Source organism: Podarcis melisellensis, assembly GCF_964234715.1.
Source record: "Podarcis melisellensis genome assembly, chromosome: 12".
NCBI classification, from domain to species: Eukaryota; Metazoa; Chordata; class Lepidosauria; order Squamata; family Lacertidae; genus Podarcis; species Podarcis melisellensis.
Genome location: NC_138544.1, coordinates 56,198,021 through 56,223,235, shown reverse-complemented (window position 1 = coordinate 56,223,235; position 25,215 = coordinate 56,198,021). Strand labels below are relative to the sequence as shown.

The window sequence follows — 25,215 nt, the reverse complement described above, 5'->3', positions numbered from 1 at the left end:
AACGTGGAAAACAACAAACCTAATAGCAATATTGGGGGACATCAGAGGTAGCACATGTTTGTGGTCGGGCTAGCATCTAAGCTACCCCTGCCACATGTTGAAACCAAAGACAGATGGAAAAGTCATAGAATTGCAGAGTTGGAAGGGACCCAGCTCCCACTGTCAGAATTCCTGACAGTTGACCATCAATGGAAGGCAAGCTTTAGGGTGTCATTGAAAGCTTCCAGATGTCTTGCCCCCAGCTCCTATTGGGAAAAGGGGCTTCCTGGCAGGACTCTCAAGAAAAGAGATCTTCCATTTGGGTTGCTGTGGCCCTGCATTTTGTTGGAGAACAGCCAAGGACCCCCTGATCTGTTTGCAAGTGAGAGGGAAAGACAGAAGAAGACCCAGGTTTCAATGACATAGAATCCTATCCAACTCCATCACCAGCTGCTTTTGTATAAACTCACAGCTGCTTAGAATCATAGGGACGTGGGTGGCGCTGTGGGTTAAAACACAGAGCCTAGGACTTGCCGATCAGAAGGTCGGCGGTTCGAATCCCTGCGATGGGGTGAGCTCCCGTTGCTTGGTCCCTGCTCCTGTCAACCTAGCAGTTCGAGAGCACATCAAAGTGCAAGTAGATAAATAGGTACCACTCCAGCAGGAAGGTAAACGGCATTTCCGTGCACTGCTCTGGTTCGCAGAAGCGGCTTAGTCATGCTGTCCACATGACCCGGAAGCTGTACACTGGCTCCCTTGGCCAATAAAGCGAGATGAGCGCTGCAACCCCAGAGTCGGCCACGACTGAACCTAATGGTCAGGGGTCCCTTTACTTTTACCTTACTTAGAATCATAGACTTTAAAAGTTGGAAGGGGCTCTAAGAGTCATCTAGTCCAACCCCTCACAATGAAGGAATCACAGCTGAAGAATACCTGACAGGTGGCCACTGAACCTCTGCTTAAAAAATCCCCAATGGACCTCCAGTTGCGTGTTGTGCTTTTGTGGAAGTGTGGTGTGTGTGTGGATTTAATCACAGGACGTGATACCACCTGTTGATTTCAGTTTCCTTTCCTTTCCTTTCCTTAAAAAGAGAGCAAGTTTCTAGCCCTGAACGTCTGAGAATGCCCAGGCAAATCAGAGCAAAATCTCAGAAGGCAGATTAAAGAACGAATAAGCTTTCTAGTGATGTGTGTGGGCGGGGCTTCAGACCCATTTTAGCTCCTCCCCTTCCTCACGACTAGCCGTGCCACCATAAATTATGCAAAATAGGAAACACAGGGAATAAATTATGCAAAATAAGCTCAACTGTGCAAATCTGGGTAACTGAAACCGGTTGCAACATTCAGCCTCTTTTGGGGACAGGATCAATATATCTATATTTTAAAATTGCAAAATAGGCACGTTGACCCTCTTGGGTCTTCTAGCTGAAGAGAGGAGAAATCAGACAACTTGATGGGAGGGAAAAAAACCAAGGTACTTTTCAAGCTCTCTTACAGACCCTGACATGGTTTCCTTTTACAATGGACAGCTCCGTCACGCCTTATTCCCCAAATCTGCTCTTGGGTTCATTAAGGTACCGTATTTTTCGCTCTATAGGACGCACCGGACCATAGGAGGGGGAGAACAGGGGGAAAAAATTCTCCCCCTCTCTGCTCAGCGCCCCTTCAGCAAAGCGGCAGGAGAACCGAAGTCCCTTCCATTTCTCCTCCCACTTCGCTGAAGGGGCGCTGTGCAGAGAGGGAAAACTGTGCAGCGCCTCTCCAGCAAAGCAAAGCCTGGAGAGCAAGAGGGATCGGTGTGCACTAACCCCTCACGCTCTCCAGGCTTCAGGCGGCTATCTGCAAGCCTTTGGAGCGCAGCGGGAACTCCTGCTGCACTCCGAAGGCTTGTGGATAGCTGCCTGAAGCCTCCGGAGTGCAGCGGGAGTTCCCTGCGCTCCGTGGGCTTCAGCAAAAGCAACGTGAAGCCTCCGGAGCGCAGGGGGAGCTCTCCCTCTGTGCCTCGGAGGCTTCGCGTTGCTATCGCTGAAGCCAAGGAACCTGCATTCGCTCCATAAGATGCATACACATTTCCCCTTAATTTTTGAAGGGGAAAAAGTGCGTCTTACAGAGCGAAAAATACAGTAAATTCACTTGTGGTGTGTAAGCCAGTTTTAAATGTCTTTTTAACTCTCTCCCACAATAACTAAGACTCTTAGGCTCTTAGGTGCTGGAGAATTTGCTCCCATGGGGAGTGAAGGAAGGATATCAACGGAACTCATTTTAATAAGGCTTTTTTTTTTAAGATATGGGATTTCCTAATTGTTTTATGCAAGATTATTTGGATTATTATTAAGCATGTTTGGAAATTTATGGAAGTTATGCATCAGTCGCAGTTTAGCAAAGGGATCTTTTACTTCCGGAGTTTGGCTTGGTTGCAAAAGGAGAAGACAGAAGAGGCTGACTGTGGCCCACAGAGAATATCTGTGCTACATACTGAATCTGGTTTAGGATTTATTCCCTCTGAGCAGGGAACTGTAGTTCTCAGAAAGGGCCCCAGCATCCCAAACAGAGCATTCTCAGCCTCTATGCTGAACTACAGCTCCCAGAATTCCTTAGGGGAGCCCATGACCATCAAAGTGGTATAAAATCAAGAGGTGTCTGCAGGGCTGACATTCCCACCCAAATCGGGGCCATGATCCTAAGACGACGTCCCCATTGAAATCAGTGGGATTAATGGCTGCATAAATGTGGACAGGGTTGAGTTGCTCCCTAATCTCCAGAATTTGAAGATTTTGAGAAACAATTCGCACAACCAGTTTTCAAGTGGTGGTTACCTGGGTGAGCCAGATCAGGTTGGAATTTTGCCAGTGGCCAAGGCCATAGACAAATTTCTGACCTGTGCCAGGATACTGGGGGCAAGGAAGCAGCTGCCACCATTCCCCTAAGTCCCCCAGGGTAGCCTGCTCAGGACCCCTTAAGATGGCCTACTGAAGCCCCAAATATGGTAGAGATACGCTGTCGCATTGTTGGTGCCCCATTGGATTCTACAAGTGGAATTGCAGGGCGCCATCTTGTCCTTGGTGCCATCTTGTCTTGGGCCGGCCCTGCTGTTGGACGACCGTGAACCACTATGTCCAAAAAGGTCTTGTGATTTGTCCCCATTAGGTGCTATGACAGCAGAGGTAGGATATTCAGCATGGCTTTTTGGGTAGGTGGAGGTGACCAGCAGCACCTTTGGCCAACCTGGGTGGGGACTTTGGGTCCACCCCCCCTGCTTCGCACCATCACCTCTGCCCTTCCTATGACTTTTAGCCAACTTCCCTTCATCCTTGGAGAATATGGACCACCTGGGCAGTACAGATATTTGCTCCAGCAGCTCTTGAAAACGCAACGGTCCAAAATGCAGCTCCCCACAATCTAGTACTGGGATGAGCCTCCAGAACCTGTCGGACTACATCTCCCATCAGCCCCTGCATGGCCAGTGGTGTGTACAGATGATGGGAATTGTAGTCTAGTCATATCCAGAAGGCCAAAGGCATCCCTCTCATCCTGGATCTGCAAAATGGGCCAGTCGAGATAACTCAACCCCTCACTGCTATCAAACCCTCCTCACTTCCACCAGACCCCGCTGTTTCTCAGGGTGCCTTTACATTTCCGATTTAAATTGGTTATCAAGGACATTCCCTTTCCAGGGATCCTGGAAATTATCATTCTGGGAGAGGACAAGAATGATTGAGGTGCCCACCAGACGACCAGGATTCTTTTCTGCTGGGTGGGCGGCAACGAAATTGACAGCCAAACTGACAAAAAAACACATACAATTCGGCAGCACAGATCCCCCCCCCCCCTGCTACCCACAAAACAGAATGGATGAGATTGCCGTGAAAGCTGGGCTGCCAGCTCTCGGCTTCTTTCGTCCAATTGCACCGGCTCCTTTCACTCAAAATTTCAGCTCCGCTCAGACAAAGGACCCTCCACGACTCTCATTTGGCTGTTATTTAAGTGAATTACCGGGAGTAAAAACCCCACGTTATTCAGATGAAAGGTTTCATGCTCCCCGTAGGAACATGCAACCAGGTCTTTCGAGGACTGGAGCTTAATCAAAGGAGGAACAACTATTTAAAGCCCTTCCAGGGAGCAGACCCCAGTTAGCGACAGCCAGAAATGAGGGTTCATTGGGCTGAACCCCTCTTGGATGGATCGACGCACGACATCTTCTTCTGTTTCTCTTTCAGTGGCAGATAAAGCTCACGAGTCCTGTCTTTGTAAACGCGGAGGATCTCCTTCATTTTAACCGGGAATGACGAGCTCTCCTGGGTCTGGAGAGCCCTTGCCTTCATGAACACCGTGAGAAAGCGAGAGAGCAAGCCAGGGAACAAAAGTGTGTGTGTGTGTGTGTGTGTGATCAGACCGCGGACCTGCATTTCCCCGCAGAACTCGACACCTCGTTCCGAAGAACCGGGGGGGAAATGTCTGAAGAACCTCGGCATTCAGTGATTGGCCGGGGATTCCTGTGAACACCCAGTGCTTCCTGGGTCACTTCTCCTTTGGACGTCTGACCATTCCTCCCACCCACCCCTTTACATCACCGTCTCCTTTTCCTCTTCCACAAGGACCGTTGGCCGGTCTCCGTTGTAGAGTCCCGACCCGTTGAGATACTCCTCGTCTTTGTTGTACTGTTCCGGTCCAGTGGAAGGCATAGAGTTCTCCGAAATGGAGCCATTTTTGACGTATCCCGGCAAGTTCCGGTGTCCGTTGAGGGCTCCTGGAAGGAGTTTTGAGTTGAGCTGCAGGGCGATCCCACCTCTCGCGGTGACGTTGGTCACGCTGGTGTGGGACACCATGGGCCCGTAGCTATAGGTGGTGCTCCCACTGCGAGCTTTCCGTTTAAAGTCAAGCGCTAACGTCCATCTGCTCCACGACTTCTTTATCTCTGCTTGAACCTGGCGAGGAGGAGAAAGAGAAGGTGCCTTGTTACTTAAAAATAAAAATTCAACACAAGGACACAGTAATAATAGTAGTAGTAGTAGTAGTAATAATAATAATAATAATAATAATATTTATACCCCTGGCTGGGTTTATCCAGCCACTTTCCCCAGTTTTTAACACCAAACTTAAAAACTTCCCTAAACAGGACTGCCTTCAAATGTCTTCAGAAAGTCAGGTAGTTGTTTGTTTCCTTGACATCTGATGGGAGGGCATTCTACAGGGTGGGTGCCACCACCGAGAAGGCCCTCTGTCTGGTTCCCTGTAACCTCACTTCTCGCAGGGAAGGGAACCGCCAGAAGGCCGTCGGAGCTGGACCTCCATGTCCGGGCTGGAGACGCTCCTTCAGGTATACTGGGCTGAGGCCTTTGAGGGCTTGAAAGGTCAGCACCAACACTTTGAATTGTGCTCAGAAACGTACTGGAAGCCAATGTAGGTCTTTAAGGACTGGTGTTATATGGTCTCAGTGGCCGCTCCCAGTCACCAGTCTAGCTGCCACATTCTGGATTAGTTGTAGTTTCCGGGTCACCTTCAAAGGTAGCCCCACGTAGAGTGCGTTGCAGTAGTCCAAGCGGGAGATAACCAGAGAATGCACCACTCTGGCGAGACAGTCTGCGGGCAGGTAGGGACTCAGCCTGTGTACCAGATGGAGCTGGTAGACAGCCGCCCTGGACACAGAATTGACCTGCGCCTCCATGGACAGCGGTGAGTCCAGAATGACTGTGCACCTGCTCCTTCAGGGGCACAGTTATCCCATTCAGGACCAGGGACTATTCAGCACATGGACCAAGGCTATTTCACCTAAGCAGACCATCACCATAGAATTGCAGAGCTGGAAGGGACCGTCATGATCTAGTCCACTCCTTGATAAGCAGAAATATGCAGCTGTCCCATACGGGGATCAAACCTGCAACCTTGGCGTTACCAAAGCCCCACACTAACCAACTGAGCTATCCAGGCATCAGAGACAGTAAGTGCAGTTCTGCACAGGTATGTTAAACGAACACATCATTTAGGAGAGCTATATTTCTTTCTTAGGTGCAGGTAAGGAATTGCAGATGACACAACCTTGATGGCAGAAAGTGAGGAGGAATTAAAGAACCTTTTAATGAGGGTGAAAGAAGAGAGCGCAAAATATGGTCTGAAACTCAACATAAAAAAACCTAAGATGGTGGCCACTGGTCCCATCACCTGCTGGCAAATAGAAGGGGAAGAAATGGAGGCAGTGAGAGATTTTACTTTATTGGGTTATGATCACTGCAGATGGTGACAGCAGTCACGAAATTAAAAGACGCCTGCATCTTGGGAGAAAAGCAATGACAAACCTAGACAGCATCTTAAAAAGCAGAGACATCACCTTGCCATCAAAGGTCCGTATAGTTAAAGCTATGGTTTTCCCAGTAGTGATGTATGGAAGTGAGAGCTGGACCATCAAGAAGGCTGATCACTGAAGAATAGATGCTTTTGAATTCTGGTGCAGGTGGAGACTCTTGAGAGTCCCATGGACTGCAAGAAGATCAGATCTCTCCATTCTGAAGGAAATCAGCCCTGAGTGCTCACTGGAAGGACAGATCCTGAAGCTGAGGCTCCAATACTTTGGCCACCTCATGAGAAGAGAAGACTCCCTGGAAAAGACCCTGATGTTGGGAAAGATGGAGGGCACAAGGAGAAAGCGATGACAGAGGACGAGGTGGTTGGACAGTGTTCTCGAAGCTACTAACATAAGTTTGACCAAACTGTGGGAGGCAGTGGAAGACAGGAGTGCCTGGCTTGCTCTGGTCCAGGGGGTCACGAAGAGGCGGAGATGACTAAACAACTAAACAACAACAACAACAAGGAGTTCCATAGGTCACCGTTTTTATCTTGTGTTTAAAGTCCTGCAAAATAGTTCTGCTGGCTCTTCCTTTCATCCTGGCAATCTCGAGGGTTATTCTTTCAGCAGTGGCAAGATTGCTTAACTTCTTATACCACAACTCAACGAGACAGATTCTTAAAGGTTTGTCCCCCCCTCCCCATTTTTGCCTCCTGAGATCTACCTCTCTGAATATCAGGAGATAGTATTTTTAAAAAACAAATATTAGGGAGCATTTCAAACTTTCAACCCACTCAGCACTTCTCCCTGGAAGATTGGAGGAAAATGATCCACACCCACATTGTGCTCTGGAAGATGTAACTTAGGCTGTGAGAAACTTACCTCCCCGTTGCAAAAGCAATAGATAATGGCGACAAAAAACCCCTAGGAAAGAGGAGGAGAAAAACGACAAATTAATGTTGACTCAGGACATGGCTATTTCACCAAAGCACAGATATCCTCTGAGTTTGGAATTGAACCCGCACAGAGAACCCCATACCTGGAAAGAGTTGAAGAGCATTTCATAGTGCATTTGAATTTGCCAGATGATTCCTGACACTTCGGTGTACGGCATAGCCATAAAAACAATATAATGAACTCCAAAAAGAGGCATGAGGACCAGGGTGGATTTCAGTAGCTTCCTGCAGAAGAGAGCAGAGAGGAAGGGGAAAACGTTAAGAGAAGCTGAATTCGTGTCCAAACCACGAACCATAATGAAATACCGACATCCAGGTGTGGGGAGAAAACAGCAAAGACCTGATGAAGAGAGCACAGCAGAGGTTATATTTTCTGAGAATCCTCCGGAAAAATAACCTCTCAAAGGACCTGTTGATGGCGTTTTACCATTGTACTGTGTATTAACTTATGGTCTGTGTGTGTGGTTTGGGAGCTGCACGGTCAGGGAAAAAACAATGCTGTCCAGGGTTGTAAAGACTGCGGAGAGAGTAATTGGGTGCACTCTCCCCACCTTGGATCAAATCTATGCTTCAGATGTCTTGTAAAAGTCAGATAGTTGTTCATTTCCTTGACATCTGACGGGAGGCGTTCCACAGGGCGGGCACCATCACCGAGAAGGCCCTCTGCCTGGTTCCCTGTAACCTCACTTCTTGCAGGGAGGGAACTGCCAGAAGGCCCTCGGAGCTGAACCTCAGTGTCCGGGCAGAACGATGGGGGTGGAGACGCTCCTTCAGGTATACTGGGCCGAGGCCGTTTAGGGCTTGAAAGGTCAGCACCAACACTTTGAATTGTGCTCAGAAACGTACTGGGAGCAAAGGTAACAGAAAGCGCCTCAGAACGTCTGAGCGGATGAGGACATCTGGTACCATTCAGGAGCGGTGCTCCCCGAAGGAACACTTACTGGAAATGATGCTGACAGAGGGAGGAGGGAGAGGGAGGGGCAGGAAATTCTCTGCCAACGGTTGCCGCAGCATGGAGGCAATTACGAAGGGGCACCAGCCGCACAGAGGCCCAGCCTCTTCTGCAGCGAATAGCGGCAGCAGACGGGGCTGGAGGTTGAGGAAAACATCATGAAAAGCAAAACAAAACAGCCAAGAGCCTCCAAAACCATAATGAGTAACAAGCCTCAAATAGCGTGTAATAAATCAATAGGTAGATGATAGGCCTCGGTGAGGCTGGAAAACGAGGCTTGGCCTTTTTTATTATTGCCAATGGCAGCTGGGGCAAACTCCCTCCTCCTGCTTTAAATTAAACATTTTCCTTCCAAGTTCTCAAGGTTCTCTCTTCCCTCCCCACCCTTCTTTTTCTTCTAAAAAACTCGGCCAATCTGACAAATGTGGACCTCTAGCTTTGCCAGGATTACTCAGATGTAGCTGTGATCGGTTAAGGGTGAGCAGAGATCTGCTAGCAGGAGGACCCTTTTAAGAATACACATGGCGGCTTAGCGGGTAGGTGGCCGAGAGCTAGGAAGTTCATAGAATTGTAGAGTTGGAAGGGACCCCCCCAAGGCTCATCTAGTCTAACCCCTTGCCATGCAGGAATCACAGCTGAAGAATCCCAAGCAGATGGCCAACCGACTGGTGTTGACAAACATCCAGTGAAGTCCACCACCTTCCGAAGAAGAAGAAGAAGAAGAAGAGTTTGGATTTGATATCCCGCTTTATCACTACCCGAAGGAGTCTCAAAGTTCCCTTCCTCCCCCACAACAAACACTCTGTGAGGTGAGTGGGGCTGAGAGACTTCACAGAAGTGTGACTGGCCCAAGGTCACCCAGCAGCTGCACGTGGAGGAGCGGGGAAGCGAATCCGGTCCCCCAGATTACGAGTCTTTCACTCTTAACCACTACACCACACTGGCTTGCCGATCAGAAGGTCGGCGGTTCGAATCCCCAAAATGGGGGGAGCTCTCGTTGTTCGGTCCCAGCTCCTGCCCACCTAGCAGTTTGAAAGCATGTCAAAGTGCAAGTAGATAAATAGGTACTGCTCCGACGGGAAGGTAAACGTGTGCTGCTCTGGTTTGCCAGAAGCGGCTTAGTCATGCTGGCCACATGACCCGGAAGCTGTACCCGGAAGCTCCCTCGGCCAATAAATTGAGATGAGCGCCGCAACCCCAGAGTCGTCCGCAACTGGACCTAATGGTCAGGGGTACCTTTACCTCTGCCTCTCAAAGCGGCTAACATTCACCTTTCCCTTCCTCCCCCACAACAAACACTCTGTGAGGTGAGTGGGGCTAAGAGACTTCAGAGAAGTGTGACTAGCCCAAGGTCACCCAGCAGCTGCATGTGGAGGAGCGGGGAAGCGAACCCGGTTCACCAGATTGCAAGACTACCACTCTTAACCACTACACCACACTGGCTCCCACACTGACTTCCAAAGGAGTCCATTCCACTGGTACACCTCACCATCAGAAATGTTCTCCCTAATGTTTTGTTGGAATCTCTTTTCTTGCAACTTGAATCCATTGGTTCCATGTCCTACGCTCCAGAGCAGGGGGAGAAAACAAGCTTGCTCCATCTTCCATGTGACAACCCTTGGGGTATTTGAAGATGGCTCTCGTGTCTCCTCTCGGCCTCCTCTTTTCCAGGCTAAACATACCCAGCTACTTCAACCGTTCCTCATCAGGCTTAGTTTCCAGACCCCTGACCATCTCAGTCGCCCTCCTCTGCACAAGTTCCAGCTTGTCAACAACTTTTAAAAATTGCGGCGCCCAGAATTGGATGCAGTATTCCAGGTGTGGTCGGACCAAGGCAGAGTAGAGCAGTACTAGGGACGTGGGTGGCGCTGTGGGTTAAACTACAGAGCCTAGGACTTGCCGATCAGAAGGTCGCGGTTCGAATCCCTGCGACGGGGTGAGCTCCCGTTGCTTGGTCCCTGCTCCTGCCAATCTAGCAGTTCGAAAGCACGTCCAAGTGCAAGTAGATACATAGGTACCACTCCAGCGGGAAGGTAAACGGCGTTTCCGTGCGCTGCTCTGGTTCGCCAGAAGCGGCTTAGTCATGCTGGCCACATGACCCGGAAGCTGTACGCCGGCTCCCTCGGCCAAGAAAGCGAGATGAGCACCGCAACCCCAGAGTCAGTCACCCGTGGACCTAATGTTCAGGGGTACCTTTACCCTTTACCTTTTAAAGTTCCCCATCCTTGTCTTAATGGTTCCCATTAATATGTTGTTGGTACGCTCCTTCTCCGAAACCTCCCTGCAGAGTAGGACAGCCCCAAGTACTTACCTGTACTGTTGCCTCGTGTCACACCTCCCCGCATTTGTTTCTCGGAGTTTGGTTGCGAGGACTCTGAGAATTTTGATGAAAAGGATAAAATTTGCCTGTGGGAGAAAGAGAGACAAAGCGTTTTGAAATATTGCCGTGGAGAGAGGCCTCTGGAAACTCCTCTCCAGCTTCTACTACGAAAAGGGTCAGTTGTTGTGGGAGAAATTCCCCTAGGGGGTGGGTTCAAGGAGGGTCACCCCCATCCCCCAACTGGTCAGACTTTATTCAGCAATGCATCGCTGGAGAAGAGTCCAAAGAGTTAGCAAAAAAAAAAAAGCAAGAAAAAAAAAGCTTTGCATTATTACACATTATTTATAGGAAAAAATAAGTCATCTTGGTTAGGCAGAGACCATAAGATGACCCTGACTGTAGCCAGATTCTGCGCACAGATCTGTAGGCGCAGACCATCCCCTGATTCAATCTTGTTTGTTAAGAAAATTCCCAAACTAGGATCCACAGGCGACTCTGGGTCATTTCTCTAAGGTTGTCTATCTTAAAGTTTTTGTGTGTTTATATGCTGGAGGAGATTCTTGAGAGTCCCATGGACTGCAAGAAGATCCAACCGATCCATTCTGAAGGAAATCAGCCCTGAGTGCTCACTGGAAGGACAGATCCTGAAGCTGAGGCTCCAAGACTTTGGCCACCTCATGAGAAGAGAAGACTCCATGGAAAAGACCCTGATGTTAGGAAAGATGGAGGGCACAAGGAGAAGGGAATGACAGAGGACGAGATGGTGGGACAGTATTCTCAAAGCTACCAGCATGAGTTTGACCAAACTGCAGGAGGCAGTGGAAGACAGAAGTGCCTGGTGTGCTCTGGTCCAGGGGGTCACGAAAAGTTGGACATGACTAAACGACTAACAACAAAAACAATGCCTATCGCACTTTTAAACTTAAAATCCATTGTGGTAAATTGTTTCAAATGTTTGTTTTGCTATTGGGATTGTAGTTCCATTTGTGTTTCTCAAGCTGGTCTCGGACCGTAATAAATTTCATGTTTCAAGTCATCTTGGCTGTTCCAGCCTCTGGGCCAACCAACATCTGCCATCCCATTGTCCCATCTCTTCATCCAGCCAGAGTCCTTGAAATGTACCGTATTTTTTGCTCTATAGGATGCACTTTTCCCCCTCCAAAAATTAAGGGGAAATGTGTGTGCGTCCTATGGAGCGAATGCAGGCTCCTTGGCTTCAGCGATAGCAACGTGAAGCCTCCAAAGTGTAGAGGGAGCACTCCTTCCGCGCTCTGGAGGCTTCGCGTTGCTTTCGCTGAAGCCTCTCACTCTCTAGGCTTCAGCGAAAGCAACGCAAAGCTTTTGGAGCACAGTGGGAACTTGCGCTGCGCTCCGAAGGCTTCGGGTTCCTTTTGCTGAAGCCATGAGAGCAGGACTCTCCTGGCTTCAGCAGAGAGGGAGAGCTGTGCAGCACCCCTTCAGCGAAGCAGGAGGAGAAATGGAAGGGGCTCCATTTCTCCTGCTGCTTCACTGAAGGAGCGCTGAGCAGAGAGGGGGAGAATTCCCCCCCCCCCGTTCTCCCCTTCCTATGGTCCGGTGCATCCTATAGAACGAAAAATACGGTAACTTTACTCAGCCCATTTTCATTGAACCTGCCAGAACCCTCCTTGTACCTTATCTAGAGTCATTCCACCCCCTCTTTAACAGCCAGCGTTAAGGTCTTCCTAAACTAGTCCTTGTCAGGCTGCACTTTCCAGGTGTGACATTAGCGTCCCTGAGTTTTACAGAAATTCCACGTGTTCATCATACAACTTGAAAATCTGGGAGACTGGTTTGGAAAGGTGGATAGCACAAGCTTTGTCTCCCTCTTTCATAACTCTAGAACTCAGGAAGCTGAATGCTGGTCGATTCATGACAGATAAAGTCCTCCTTCACTCGGCGCATAGTTAAACTATGGAACTCATCTCCACAGGACACTGTCACGGCCACCAACTTAGATGGAATAGAGAGCTATCGATGGTTACTAAGCCAGGATGACTATACCTCCACAGTTGGAAGCAGCAAAGCCACTTCCGCCATTCGGAGTTGCGGGCTTTCCAGCCCCCGCGCGATTGGGGGGGATTCCCGACTCGGTCACCTCCTGGTCAGCCAATCGGCTGGCTCTGGGGGTGTGGCCTGCCTTATTTAAACCAGGACACGGATGGGGATCTCCCTCTTTGCCGCCCGCCAGCTGTTCCTGCTTTCCCCACCATCCCGCCCTATAAGGTTTTCGTTCCTTGACCTTGCTATGGACCTTGGTTGGCCGCCATTAAGGGGCCTGGTAGGAATTTCTCCATTTGGCAAATTGGCAGCAGCCACTTGGTTTTCGCCTACCTTGTAGCAAAGCATCACAACTTTCTTGGTATTGGCGGTTAGGCACTGGTATTGTTCTGTAGATGGAAAGAGGGGAGGTAGCGCCATCACCTGCCCCACATATTGAAGGGTAGTCCGATAAAGGATTCCGGGGGGCGTGGTCCTGACCGAAGCCTAGGGAGGTGAGGGCCTAAGGCATGCCCCCTATTGGTGACCCCGGGGGAGTTCCTAGTTGAGGTGCACCAGCAGGACTCCCCCTACTGGTGGTTAACCCTTCCCGGACTTCAAGCAGACAGGCTGAAGTCGGATATACAGTGGTACCTCAGGTTAAGTACTTAATTCGTTCTGGAGGTCCGTTCTTAACTTGAAACTGTTCTTAACCTGAAGCACCACTTTAGCTAATGGGGCCTCCTGCTGCCGCCGCACTGCCGAAGCACAATTTCAGTTCTTATCCTGAAGCAAAGTTCTTAACCTGAAGCACTATTCCTGGGTTAGCGAAGTCTGTAACCTGAAGCGTATGTAACCCGAGGTACCACTGTAGTCGGTTAGGACCAATGCCTAAGCCAATCCCGCTCATCACCTGTAACCAATAAAGTTGTGGCCTTATTTAACCCATTGACCTTAATAATTGTGTCATTATTTCCACTGGGAGGGGTTGGGAACTCGCCATGCAATGCTTCTTAATACTAGCTTCCAGAAACCACAGGAGGGGAGAGGGCTCTTGTGTTCGAATCCTGCTTGTGTGTTCCCCCCAGGCACCTGGTGGTTGGCCACCGTGAGAATAGGGTGCTGGACAAGATGGGCCACAGGTCTGATCCTGCGCGCTCTTCTTATGTTCTGACTTTCTTCATCGGTCCGTTTCCTTGCTGGAAATCACTGGGCTGGATTTTCCTTGGCGCGAGGAGGTGCCAACAGCCACACAAGGATGCTTCGAAATCCAGGCAGGGTGGAAGAGACGGGACGACAACGGAGGAATCTGGCAGGATTAGTGTGGCGAAGTGCCAGGGCCCACAAGCCTTTCCAATTTATGGTCCAATGAAGAGGAGACAATGATTGATGCAATCACGGCAGCCAGAATAATAGTGGCAAGAAACTGAAAGAATGAAATCTTACCAACGATTACAGAGTGGCAAACTCTCGTAATAGAATACTTGCAACTAGCAAAACTCACTGGAAAAATTAGAGGAGTGTCAAACCAGAAGATATATAGGGAATGGAAAATATTTAAGGAATACTTAAAAATGTATTGTACATTTTTAAGATACTTGCAGAAAGAGAGCGATACTGTTAACCCAGAATGATATAAAATATATTAGTGGGTCATATATACACGTGTAAGACAAAATAATAGGAATCTGTACAAAGAATACAGATAACACAAGTAGTATAATGAGAACTATTGGAAGTTACATATTTTAATTTGTCATGTAAGTGTACCTTTTAATGTTTGTTCCTTTATCTTTTCTTAATTTATTGTTTCTATTCATTTGTATCGTTTTCTGTTTTATATGTTATGTAACTCGTATATTTGTCTATGTGAAAAATAATAAAGATTTTTTTTGAAAAAAAGAAGAAGATAAAAGAATAGAAGACAATGATTTAGATGGGATGAAGGGTTGATGTTCTTTGGAGAAAATCCCAGAGCACTGGACCATTTTTGCAAATGTTCCTATTCAGTGTTTGAGCTGTGTCCACCTAGCGTTTAGTCACTTTGGTAGCCTTGACTTAGGGCTCCATAGGTCTGGAATTTCCAGGATTTATCTAGGATTCATCTGTTAGAAACAGCGTCCGGGTGGATTTTCAGAAAATCGGTAAAAATGTCCGGGAAAACCCATGCCAGAAGTGTTGATTTTTTGGCAAATTTCCTTAAAAAAACAATAGCTCAAAAACATTTTAGGGGGAGATTTTGCAAACCCGACCTGACCTCTCTTTCCTGTCAAGTTCTGTTTCGTTTCCTTTTGTTTTCGGGGTGCCCCGGGGTGAGGAAGGGAGGGAAAGAGGGAGAATTCTTTTGCAGTAGAGCAGAGAAAACCGCGGCTGAGGTTTCTCTGTGCCGAAGCTGAAAAGGCTTCCTCGGAGTGAGAAAGAAAGAAAGAAGGAAAGAGAGAGAGAGAGAGAGAGATCGGCTGTTCTGCACTCGGAATACATTACGGAAATGAGTGCAAGATGTTCAGATTGCAGTTAGCGCAGATGTTCTTAGATGCACTTTTGCTGTCGGGGCTTCTGTCCGATCTGGAGCGGGTGAGAGACAGACAGAACAGGCTCACGAGAGGAGAGAGGGCTGGAGGTCATTGGAGAGGGCGAATATTGCTCTGGTCCCAGGTGCAAAGCCTTTCGGCTAACAGGCAGCTGGGAATGGCATGCATTTGCTGCTGACTGATGGTCCTTCTGAAAATAAAGCATCTCTAGGTAAAGCAGTGACAAACCTAGACAGCATCTTAAAAAGTTGAGACCTTGCTGACAAAGGTCCGTATAGTTAAAGCTATGGTTTTCCCAGTAGTGATGTATGGAAGTGAGAGCTGGACCATAAAGAAGGCTGATCGCCGAAGAATGGATGCTTTTGAATTATGGTGCTGGAGGAGACTCCTGAGAGTCCCATGGACTGCAAGAAGATCAAACCTCTCCATTCTGAAGGAAATCAGCCCTGAGTGCTCACTGGAAGGACAGATCCTGAAGCTGAGGCTCCAATACTTTGGCCACCTCATGAGAAGAGAAGACTCCCTGGAAAAGACCCTGATGCTGGAAAAGATGGAGGGCACAAGGAGAAGGAGACGACGGAGGACGAGATGGTTGGACAGTGTTCTCGAAGCTACCAGCACGAGTTTGACCAAACTGCGGGAGGCAGTGGAAGACAGAAGTGCCTGGCGTGCTCTGGTCCATGGGGTCACGAAGAGTTGGGCATGACTAAACGACTAAACAACAACAACAGTAAATTGATTCTTGCTTTCATTTTATGGATCGATGGTCTCGTTAGATACTAAAATTCATGTCAAATTGCTGTTTTGGGGGTTGTTTTTAAAAGTCTGGAACGGATTAATCCGTTTTGCATTGCTTTCTATGGGACAGCGCGCCTTGGTTTTGGAACGCTTTGGTTTCGGAACGGACTTCAGGAACGGATTAAATTTGAGAAAAAAGATACCACTGTACCTGGCTTGAAAGTGCATCATTTTAATAAGCAGAAACCACGGTGAACGCTTAGAAGAACGTTGCAAACTCAATAAGTAATGATAACAACAACAACAACAACAACAACAACAACAACAACAACAACTTCACACTGCTCCTGGCTGCATCCTGCTCCCACCCTGTTTCCTCTTGAGCCCCCCCCCCCGACTAAGAGTCTCCCCTTCTCCTTCTCTCTCGACCCCAGTCTTCTCGACTTACCATGACAGCTATGAGGATAGGCACCTGAATAACCCATTTGAAGTAGCCAGCACTTAAATCCCAGCACCTGGGGAGGAAAGAGGGACGCCGTCAAGGCCAAAGTGAGAGTCAGGGCATTTTGGCCCCTGAGGCGAACCACAAAACGGTGCCCTCCACCCCGCCAGGGAAGAACGAGTGAGTGAAGATCGACCTCAGAAACAAGAGAGGAATCAAAATCTACAATGAGTTCTGCTGCCCCATGGATTCGGCCGCCCGAGGCAGTTGCCTCTTGGGTGAGCCGGCCCCAGGGCCGGATTTAGGTTTGATGAGGCCCTGAGCTACTGAAGGTAATGGGGCCCTATATGTATCCAGCTGCCCTTCGTCAACAACAAATTGTCACTGTTTTTTTTTAGTGTTGGATATATGATGAAAAATACATTAAAATGTCACACATTAAAAGCTTCCCTGAACAGGGCTGCCTTCAGATGCCTTCTAAAAGTCGGGTAGTAGTTGTTCTCTTTGACATCTGCTGGGAGGGTGTTCCACAGGGCAGGGGCCACCACCGAGAAGGCCCTGTGCCTGGTTCCCTGTAGCTTAGCTTCTCGCAGGGAGGGAACCGCCAGAAGGCCCTCGGAGCTGGACCTCAGTGTCCAGGCAGAAGGGCTGGGATAGAACCCCGGACTCTTTAAGAAAGGGAAAGAGTAGCTTATAGACTTACTCTGTGTCTGCAAACGTCGCCCTTAGCGTCGCCCAGAATGTAACAAACACAACAGGAAGCCCTGGAAGAGAAAGGGATTGAGGCAGGTGAAAATGGGGAATTATAGTGTCCCTTTGCAGGAACATAGGAAGCTGCCTTATATTGAGTAAGACCATAGGGTCCATCTAGTTCAGTAGTTTGACGTGTTTTCATTTTGTGTGGAACTAAACAGCTCAGGGCAGCAATAGCAAAAGGATGGCCCCTCCCCGTATGAACCTACCCGGACCCTGAGACCCTCATCTGAGGCCCTCCTTCGTGTGCCTCCTCCACGAGAGGCCCAGAGGGCGGCAACACGAGAACAGGGCCTTTTCTGTGCTGGCTCACTGTTGGGGGGAATGCTCTTCCCAGGGATGTTCACCTGTCACCTTCATTTCATATTTTCCGGCGCCAGGTGAAAACGTTCCTCCAGTGCTGTAGCATGGGTTGCAGGCACCCGGGGTAGGCAAACCACTGGTACCACTGGGAGCGACCCACCCTCAGAGCCCAAACTGAAGCACAAAACCGCATAGTCCTCCCTCGTTGCCCTTGCTCTTCCTGTCCCTCTGCCTACATGACACCTCCCCCTTAGTTGTGTAAGCTCCTTGGGGCAGAGACCTGGAGGATTTCCGTTTGCTGCTGCTTACACTGTAAAGAGCGGTGATCATGGGCACAAATGTATTTTTACATTCTCCATTAAAATGTTAAAAGTTAAATAAGCCTTGTGGTACCTCGGGTTAAGTACTTAATTCATTCCAGAGGTCCGTTCTTAACCTGAAACTGTTCTTAACCTGAAACACCACTTTAGCTAATGGGGCCTCCCGCTGCCGCCACACGATTTCTGTTCTCATCCTGAAGCAAAGTTCTTAACCCAAGGTAATATTTCTGGGTTAGCGGAGTCTGTGACCTGAAGCGTATGTAACCTGAAGTGTATGTTACCTGAAGCGTATGTAACCTGAGGTGTATGGAACCCGAGGTATCATGGTCAATTTGAATATGTTATTCTTGATTATGTATACCCAATGTATCAGCTGCCTGGGGGGTTTCACTGTTGGGTTTTGGTTGTTGGTAAAAAATAAAGAAATAACAACAACAACAACAACAACAACAACAACAACAACAATAATATCAGCCCCCCCCCATGCACTGCCCTTTCCACAAAGCCTCAACGGGTGGCACCGCCGAAATTGACTTCTATAGCATCCACATTGCATGCGCTGTGCATCTCCAGTCTATAAACACAGTGTGTACAATGCAGGTCCTATAAGGTCAGGTCATCTCAGCTGAAGCTGGCCAGGGGGGCACTGCTAGGCGCTGAGCTGCCTCCCCCCTCTCCATAACTGGAATGAACCATGGAAAGGGCCAAATGACCAGATTGGCGCACTCAGAGGGGCATGGCCTGAGGTTGCAAGGGTCAAAGAACCATGACTATTTCTGCAGGAGGGTCTCTGCCTCCAGCATCCTAGAGATGCCCAATCAGAATGAAAAGGCCACTGAGAAGACACTTCCCCTCTCTTAAGAACCTAGGAAGTGCACGCAGGATCAGGCCAATGGCCCATCTAGTCCAGCAAACACTTCTCGCCATAATTGACCAGATGCCTCTGGGAAACTAGGGAGGAGAACATGAGCTTGCGCTCTCCTTGTGTGGCTTCCAGCAACTGGTTTTCAGAAGCATGGATGCCTCCAACTGCATATACCCAGCAACATTTCTTCAATGAAAACAGGGACGTCCTATCCTTGCCCTCCAACATTTCTCCAATGGAAATAGAGAGGTCCTACTCCATTCCCTCCAATATTTCTTCAGTGAAAACAGGGATGTCCTATTCCATGCCCTCCTATATTTCCCCAATGAAAACAGAGACGTCTTATCCAATGCCTCCAATATTTCTCCAATGGAAATAGGGATGTCCTACTCCATACCCTCTAATATTTCATCAATGAAAACAGGGACGTCCTATCCATACCCTCTAATATTTCATCAATGAAAACAGGGACGTCCTATTCATTCCTTCCAATATTTCTTCAATGGAAACAGGGACGTCCTATCCACGCCCTCTAATATTTCGTCAATGAAAATAGGGACGTCATATTCCACACCCTCCAATATTTCTCCAATGAAAAGAGGGACGTCCTAAGGAAAAGCGGGACATTCCACGATCAAATCAGAAACCAGGACGGCTTCTGTAAATCCAGGACTCTCCCTGGAAAACAGGGACACCTGGAGGGTCTGCAACTGTGGAGGCAGACATAGTCATCCTGGCTAGCAGCCACTGACAGCCTTCTCCCCCACGAATTTGTCTAATCCTCTTTCAAGCCATCTGAGTCGGCCTCTATCGCAGCCACGCACCCTCCTTGCACTTGATGAGCTTATGCTATTTCGAGAACCTTCCCTTCCCTGAAGGGCCGCTCCAAGGAAACAGAATGGCTCCAGCTAATGAACTGCGCAGACTTCATCACCACATCCTGTTTTCAACAGCAGCTCCACCTCCTCTGAAAATTGTAGGTTGCCGCTCTTCCAGGCGTCAATGTACCTGAGGCAGCCCCTGCTTACTTCAAGTAGACCTTGGCCCCCCCTTGATGTGAGCAGAAGGAAGAGGGGAAAGGGAATGGGTGGGAGAAAGCAGAGTGAGGGGCTCCCTCAGGACCCCAAAATCCGGCTGAGGTGAGCCTGCCTTGTGACGTTGACAAACCCAGGAGAACAAGGGACACTGGCCTTTGTGGTTTCAAAATGGCAGCTGTCTCTCTTCTCACCTTGTCTTATGCTCTCTGGACAGATGCAGGCCCCGTTCTTAAATTTTGTACCTGCCCAATGCCCTGAGCTGAGGGACACAGCCCAGTTCAGCTTGCTTGGGACAAGAGACTGGTGTGTTCTTACTGTTTTTACTTTTTGCCACATGGCTTTATTTGAAAATATACAAGCGGAAAAGGAAAACATGCAGATGGAGCTTGCTTTTTTTGAAAGCTTCACCAGTTTTTCCCCAAAGCAAGCAACGTACCCTTGGAGACCCCATTCCAGGACCCAGCAAACATCCGTCTCATTTACTGACTATATTCTAAACCCAAACTCTTGTTTTCTAGCCTCTGTCCAAGCAGATAGGTATGTTGTGGTAGCCACAAGAAGAGTTTGGATTTATATCCCGCTTTATCACTACCCGAAGGAGTCTCAAAGCGGCTAACATTCTCCTTTCCCTTCCTCCCCCGCAACAAACACTCTGTGAGGTGAGTGGGGCTGAGAGACTTCAGAGAAGTGTGACTGGCCCAAGGTCACCCAGCAGCTGCATGTGGAGGAGCGGAGACGCGAACCCGGTTCCCCAGATTACGAGTCTATTGCTCTTAACCACTACACCACACTGGCATCAAAAGTTATTGATGAAGCATCTACCCATTGCTATCCAGTTTTACCCATTAAGGCCAAACAAAGTTTCCCCTCCACACAATTGTTTCCATTACGATATGTTCCTGAGGGTTTGTTGCCACTGTTGAAAAATGGCTTCCCTGTTGTTCAGCTCCACATCACCTCAGAAACTTATAAACATTCTGATAACATGGAGTGATCACAGTTAGCGATAGGTTGACTCCTTTAGCTCAGCTTCTAATGCATTCAGAAACACGTATGGGGGTTGTATCCCATGTTAGCCCTACTAAGAGTAGATCCATTTTTATTTCATTCTCATAAAGGTCATGGAAATGTGAGGGGGATCTGCAGCAAATCACAAATGCATAGTTGATAGATAGTCACAAACAGGGGACTCCATGATGTCATATTTCCTAAACTTGTGTGGCAGGAAGGGTAAAAATAAAAACTTAATCTTTCTGTCACTACACACTCTGTCTCTTACCTGCAATGGAGCTCTCCTCCCAACAGAACACTCCATTTTGAACTGGACTATGAACTTTTCTAGCTTTTAAGAATTATTGCCTGCCTGATTTTCATCCCTGCAATTGTTGAAGCCTGACAAGACTTTTAATGTGAGTTATCCTTATACAGTGGTACCTCTGGGTACGTACACCTCTGGTTGCGTATCCTTTGGGTTACGCTTGTGGCAAACCCGAAAGTATTTTTCTGGGTTTCGCCCCATGTGTATGCGCAGAAGTGTTCTACTGCGCCATGCGCATGTGCGGAACAGGCACCTCCAGTTGCGAATTCCTCAGGATCCGACCAGAGCTCTGGAGGTACCACTGTATTTTCTTGTTTACTTAAAAGTCTGAGAGTGATTTCTTTGTTCAGAGGGAAAGATAAAAAGGGAGAAAGCAACCCAAGTTTGCCTAGGTATCCTTGGATATCATAATTCTTCTGGAAGATTACGCAACCTTGTCCCAAACAGCTTCTAGAGAAAACCTGTGCACAGATGGCGCTTTTTCTCTGCTGAAATAGGTATCTGCATTCTCACACAAGTGAAAAGAGGAAGGATAATTACCAAACAAAATATCATCTCTTACTCTTTTAAGTTAATCCAAGAGGAAAATCCAAAACCCAGGACTCATCTGCTGTCCTCTCCTAGGGAAAAGAACTACCAATTCCTTTTTCTCAAATCATCTCCCAACATTACTAAAAGTCCATTTTCTCATATCCACATCGCTACACAAACATGCCCCATCTATCTCTCAAACCACCCAGGAAACTCTGAGCAGTTGAGTAAGGCCGACGGGAGGCAAGACTCACCCCAGCCAAATAACGTGAATCCCCAAAGGTACTTCTTCTCCGAGAAGAAGGCCATGAAGATGAGGCTGTGAAGGTAGAGCCCTTCCACCAGGATCCAGTAGTAGTTGGTGGCCAGGAAGTAAAGGAACAAGGTCACTGCTACCTTGCAACCCACCTGAGAGAGATCAGAGAAAGGAAAGGAGGAGGGAAAGGGGGTTAATATAGCAGAGCACTTAGAACGGCCACAATCTTCTTGGCAAGACCCAACCTCATCGCCAACATTATACTAGGAGCTGAGTGCCCATGCAAGTCAGGAGCTGGTCCAATTCTGAGCACGAACTTGACGTTTATCAATATATCTGGACCAACCTGAAAAAGGCATATGAAACGAAGCCCTTAAATGGACGTCTCATTGCTGGCTGGAATCCTTTGTGTACATAGTCCTTACCTACAAGGTTGAACTCTCAATCTTGGTTATATTGACTAGCAAATTGCAAGACCATGTACATGTTTTTTCAAGTTTCTTGCGACTGTACACCTATGCTTTGTGCCGATATTATTTTGAGTCATAATACGAATTGCCGTGGGACGTATACTTTTATTCTATACAGAGTTGGGTTCTTTAAGACCTCACCACTGGCATCATCATCAGGGCCATTGAGGAATCTGCTGTTCATCCCTGCTACCATCCCCCTGACTGCTAAGGTAGAGTTACCAGACGTCCCTGGTCCCTGGAAAAATTCCATCCCCGGAATGTCCCCAGATTTGTAAATCTGTCACCGGGAAACGTGGCAGCGGCAGCCTCAGCAGCCCGGAGTCAGCTTGGTAGCGCATTTGGCTCTGGCTGCCTTCAGGAGCTGCTCGCTGCCATGGCGCCCGCCATTTTTCCTCACCGAAAGTCCCCATATGATGTGTCTTGTGCGCAACACATCATATGGGGAGTTCTGGCAAGGAAAAATGGTGGGCACCACAGCAGCAAGCAGCTCCTGAAGCCAGCCAGAGCCAACAGCGCTACCAGGCTGACCCCGGGCTGCTGAGGCTGCTGCTGCCACCACTGCTGAAGGGGAACCGGAGGCGTCCGGTGGTACAGATCTCCTGCCCCCTTCCTCCTTTGTTTTGACTGATCGGGGGAGGCTCAGGAGTTGCCCAGTTTTTTTAAAAAACTCTGCACATTTATGATTCACAGGTTGTGAAAGAAGGGCTTTGCACCTTTATACAATCTGCATGTGTGCTTGGGCCCAGGGTCTTTTGTCTCACCATCCCCACTACTGACTCCCTGTTGCTACTCAGCTTTAAAAAAAAGAAAAAAGTGTCGCCGGTAACCATATGCTAAGATCAGTGGCGTAGCGTGGGGGGTGCAGGGGGGTCCGGCCGCACCGGGCGCAACATCTGGGGGTTAGGGTTAGGGGGCACAAATCCATGGGTTAGGGGGCGCAAATACACGGGTTAGGGGGTGCAAATTACTTGCCTTGCCCCGGGTGCTGACAACCCACGCTACGCCACTGGCTAAGATGCATCCAGTAGAGGGATCTCTCATCTTCCTGTTGGAAGATCCAGGACAGATAACAGGAAGTACTTCATTGAGAAGCATAGAACTATTTTTTTTTTACCACTATTTTTCTCACCATGAACACCTCCCTTGTTCTCTTAAGAATGGCTATGGTGTCCAACTGGGAGGTGCAGGAACTGAGATTTGGTGAGTTTCAGCCGGTGCTTTTTTTTTTCCAGCCAGAACTCTGTTCTGGCACCTCCCAGGTAGATTCTGGTACTTCTCCATTGCCATGATAGGAGGAGGTGTTCAGGGTGAGTTCTGGCACCTCTTTTTCTAGAAAAATAGAACTGCTTTGGGCTGAAAAATAGCCCTGGAAAAGGGGTAAGGGACCCCTGACCATTAGGTCTAGTCGTGACCGACTCTGGGGTTGTGGTGTTCATCTTGCTTTATTGGCCAAGGGAGCGGGCGTACAGCTTCCGGGTCATGTGGCCAGCATGACTAAGCACACAGAAACGCCGTTTACCTTCCTGCTGGAGCGGTACCTATTTATCTACTTGCACTGGTGTGCTTTCGAACTGCTAGGTTGGCAGGAGCTGGGACCAAGCAACAGGAGCCCACTCCGTCGTGGGAATTCGAACTGCTGACCTTCTGATCAGCAAGCTCAAGAGGCTCAGTGGTTTAGACTACAGCACCACCCTGACAAAGCACATAGCTAAACTACATGCCTCCCACAGGAGGCACTGATGGTCACCAACTTGGATGGCTTCAAGAGAGACAAATTCATGAAAGAGAGGGCTATTGACGGCTACTAGCCACGATGGCTATGCTGTTGTCTGAAGGCAATTCTAAAAATAAAATAAAATTGTAGTATAAACAGTGACAACTGGGAAATACTGGCTTGTGAGTGCTCCAGTTGGAGAACAGCCTTTACCAAAGGTGTCATGGGCTTTGAAGACACTTGAACTCAGGACACAAGGGAGAAACGTGCTAAGAGGAAGGCACGCTTGGCAAATCCACACCGTGATCAACTCCTGCCCGGAAACCAATGTCTCCACTGTGGAAGGACGTGTGGATCCAGAATTGGCCTCCACAGTCACTTACGGACTCACTGTTAAAACCGTGTTTATGGAAGACAATCTTACTTGGCTACGAGTGATCGCCAAGGAAGAAGAAGAAGAAGAAGAAGAAGAAGAAGAAGAAGAAGAAGCTGTCCACAGAAGAAGTGTCCACAGTTGGAGAAAGCAACGGCTCTGAAGACCAGCTGTCTTCCCAGAAGAGTCGTGTGGGAACAGGCTGCTGGCCTAGACACCTTTGGCCTGACCCAGTTGCAGGGCCCTTGTTACGTCCTCAGTCAAGGCCAGCTGGAATTGCTGCAGACCGTTTGGGTTTTATTTTTAACGTTGTCAGTGATTTGAATGCAGATCCATATCAGTGGCATGTTTGATTGCAAAGACACTCACCCCTTGGGGAGTGAACGAGCAGCAGTTAGATTTCATAACATGTCACCAGACATGGATTCTTGGAGTAAATGAGAGAAGAATGAGGGAAGCAGAGAAAGGATTTTGGGGCTTGATTTAAGACAGGCAGAGAGAGAGAGAGAGAGAGAGAGAGAGAGAGAGAGAGAGAGAGAGAGAGAGAGAGAGAGAAAGAGGCTCTCAGTGTGTTTGTGTGTTTGTTTGTTTGTGTGTGTGTGTGTGTGTGTGTTCTAGAATGGGGAGCGGTGCCATCTAGTGGCTAAGGGATATTAACCACTGGGAATACAGGTGAAACTCAGAAAATTAGAATATCGTGGGAAAGTTCATTTATTTCAGTAATTCAACACAGACTGTGGAAACTTCACACTGGACTTCAAGCATCTGGCATTGTGTGCCTGCCCATTCTTCCTCCAGACTCTGGATCCTTGGTTTCCAAATGAGATGCAAAAGCTGCTCTCATCAGAAAAGAGACTTGGGGAGCCACGTCATCAGCTGGTGTTGGGCCACTGTGCTTCATTAAGTCCAGGGTCAACGCAGCCGTCTACCAGGAGATTTTGGAGCACTTCATGCTTCCTTCCGCAGACAAGCTTTATGGGGATGCTGAGTTCATTTTCCAGCAGGACTTTGGCACTTGCCCACACCACCCAAAGTACCAAAACCTGGTTCAATGCCCATGGGATTACTGTGCTTGA

General features: G+C 48.5%; 1 protein-coding gene and 1 long non-coding RNA gene across 2 annotated transcripts in view; both read right to left on the bottom strand.

Annotated features, from left to right (window-relative positions):
- The window catches only part of LOC309353401, a 163,237-nt gene that overhangs the window by 2,661 nt on the left and 135,361 nt on the right, over positions 1–25,215 (bottom strand). The gene's annotated exons all lie outside the window — the stretch shown is intronic.
- Positions 4,170–25,215, bottom strand: part of PTH1R (parathyroid hormone 1 receptor) — a 130,918-nt gene continuing 109,872 nt past the window's right edge. Inside the window, exons 7-13 of the mRNA XM_081882482.1 lie at positions 21,578–21,731; positions 16,900–16,960; positions 16,203–16,269; positions 10,479–10,573; positions 7,299–7,440; positions 7,142–7,183; positions 4,170–4,904 (exon numbers count right to left, since the gene is read on the bottom strand). Coding sequence (XP_081738608.1) covers positions 4,542–4,904; positions 7,142–7,183; positions 7,299–7,440; positions 10,479–10,573; positions 16,203–16,269; positions 16,900–16,960; positions 21,578–21,731 — 924 coding nt within the window. The 3' untranslated portion in view covers positions 4,170–4,541. The remainder of the gene's footprint in view (positions 4,905–7,141; positions 7,184–7,298; positions 7,441–10,478; positions 10,574–16,202; positions 16,270–16,899; positions 16,961–21,577; positions 21,732–25,215) is intronic.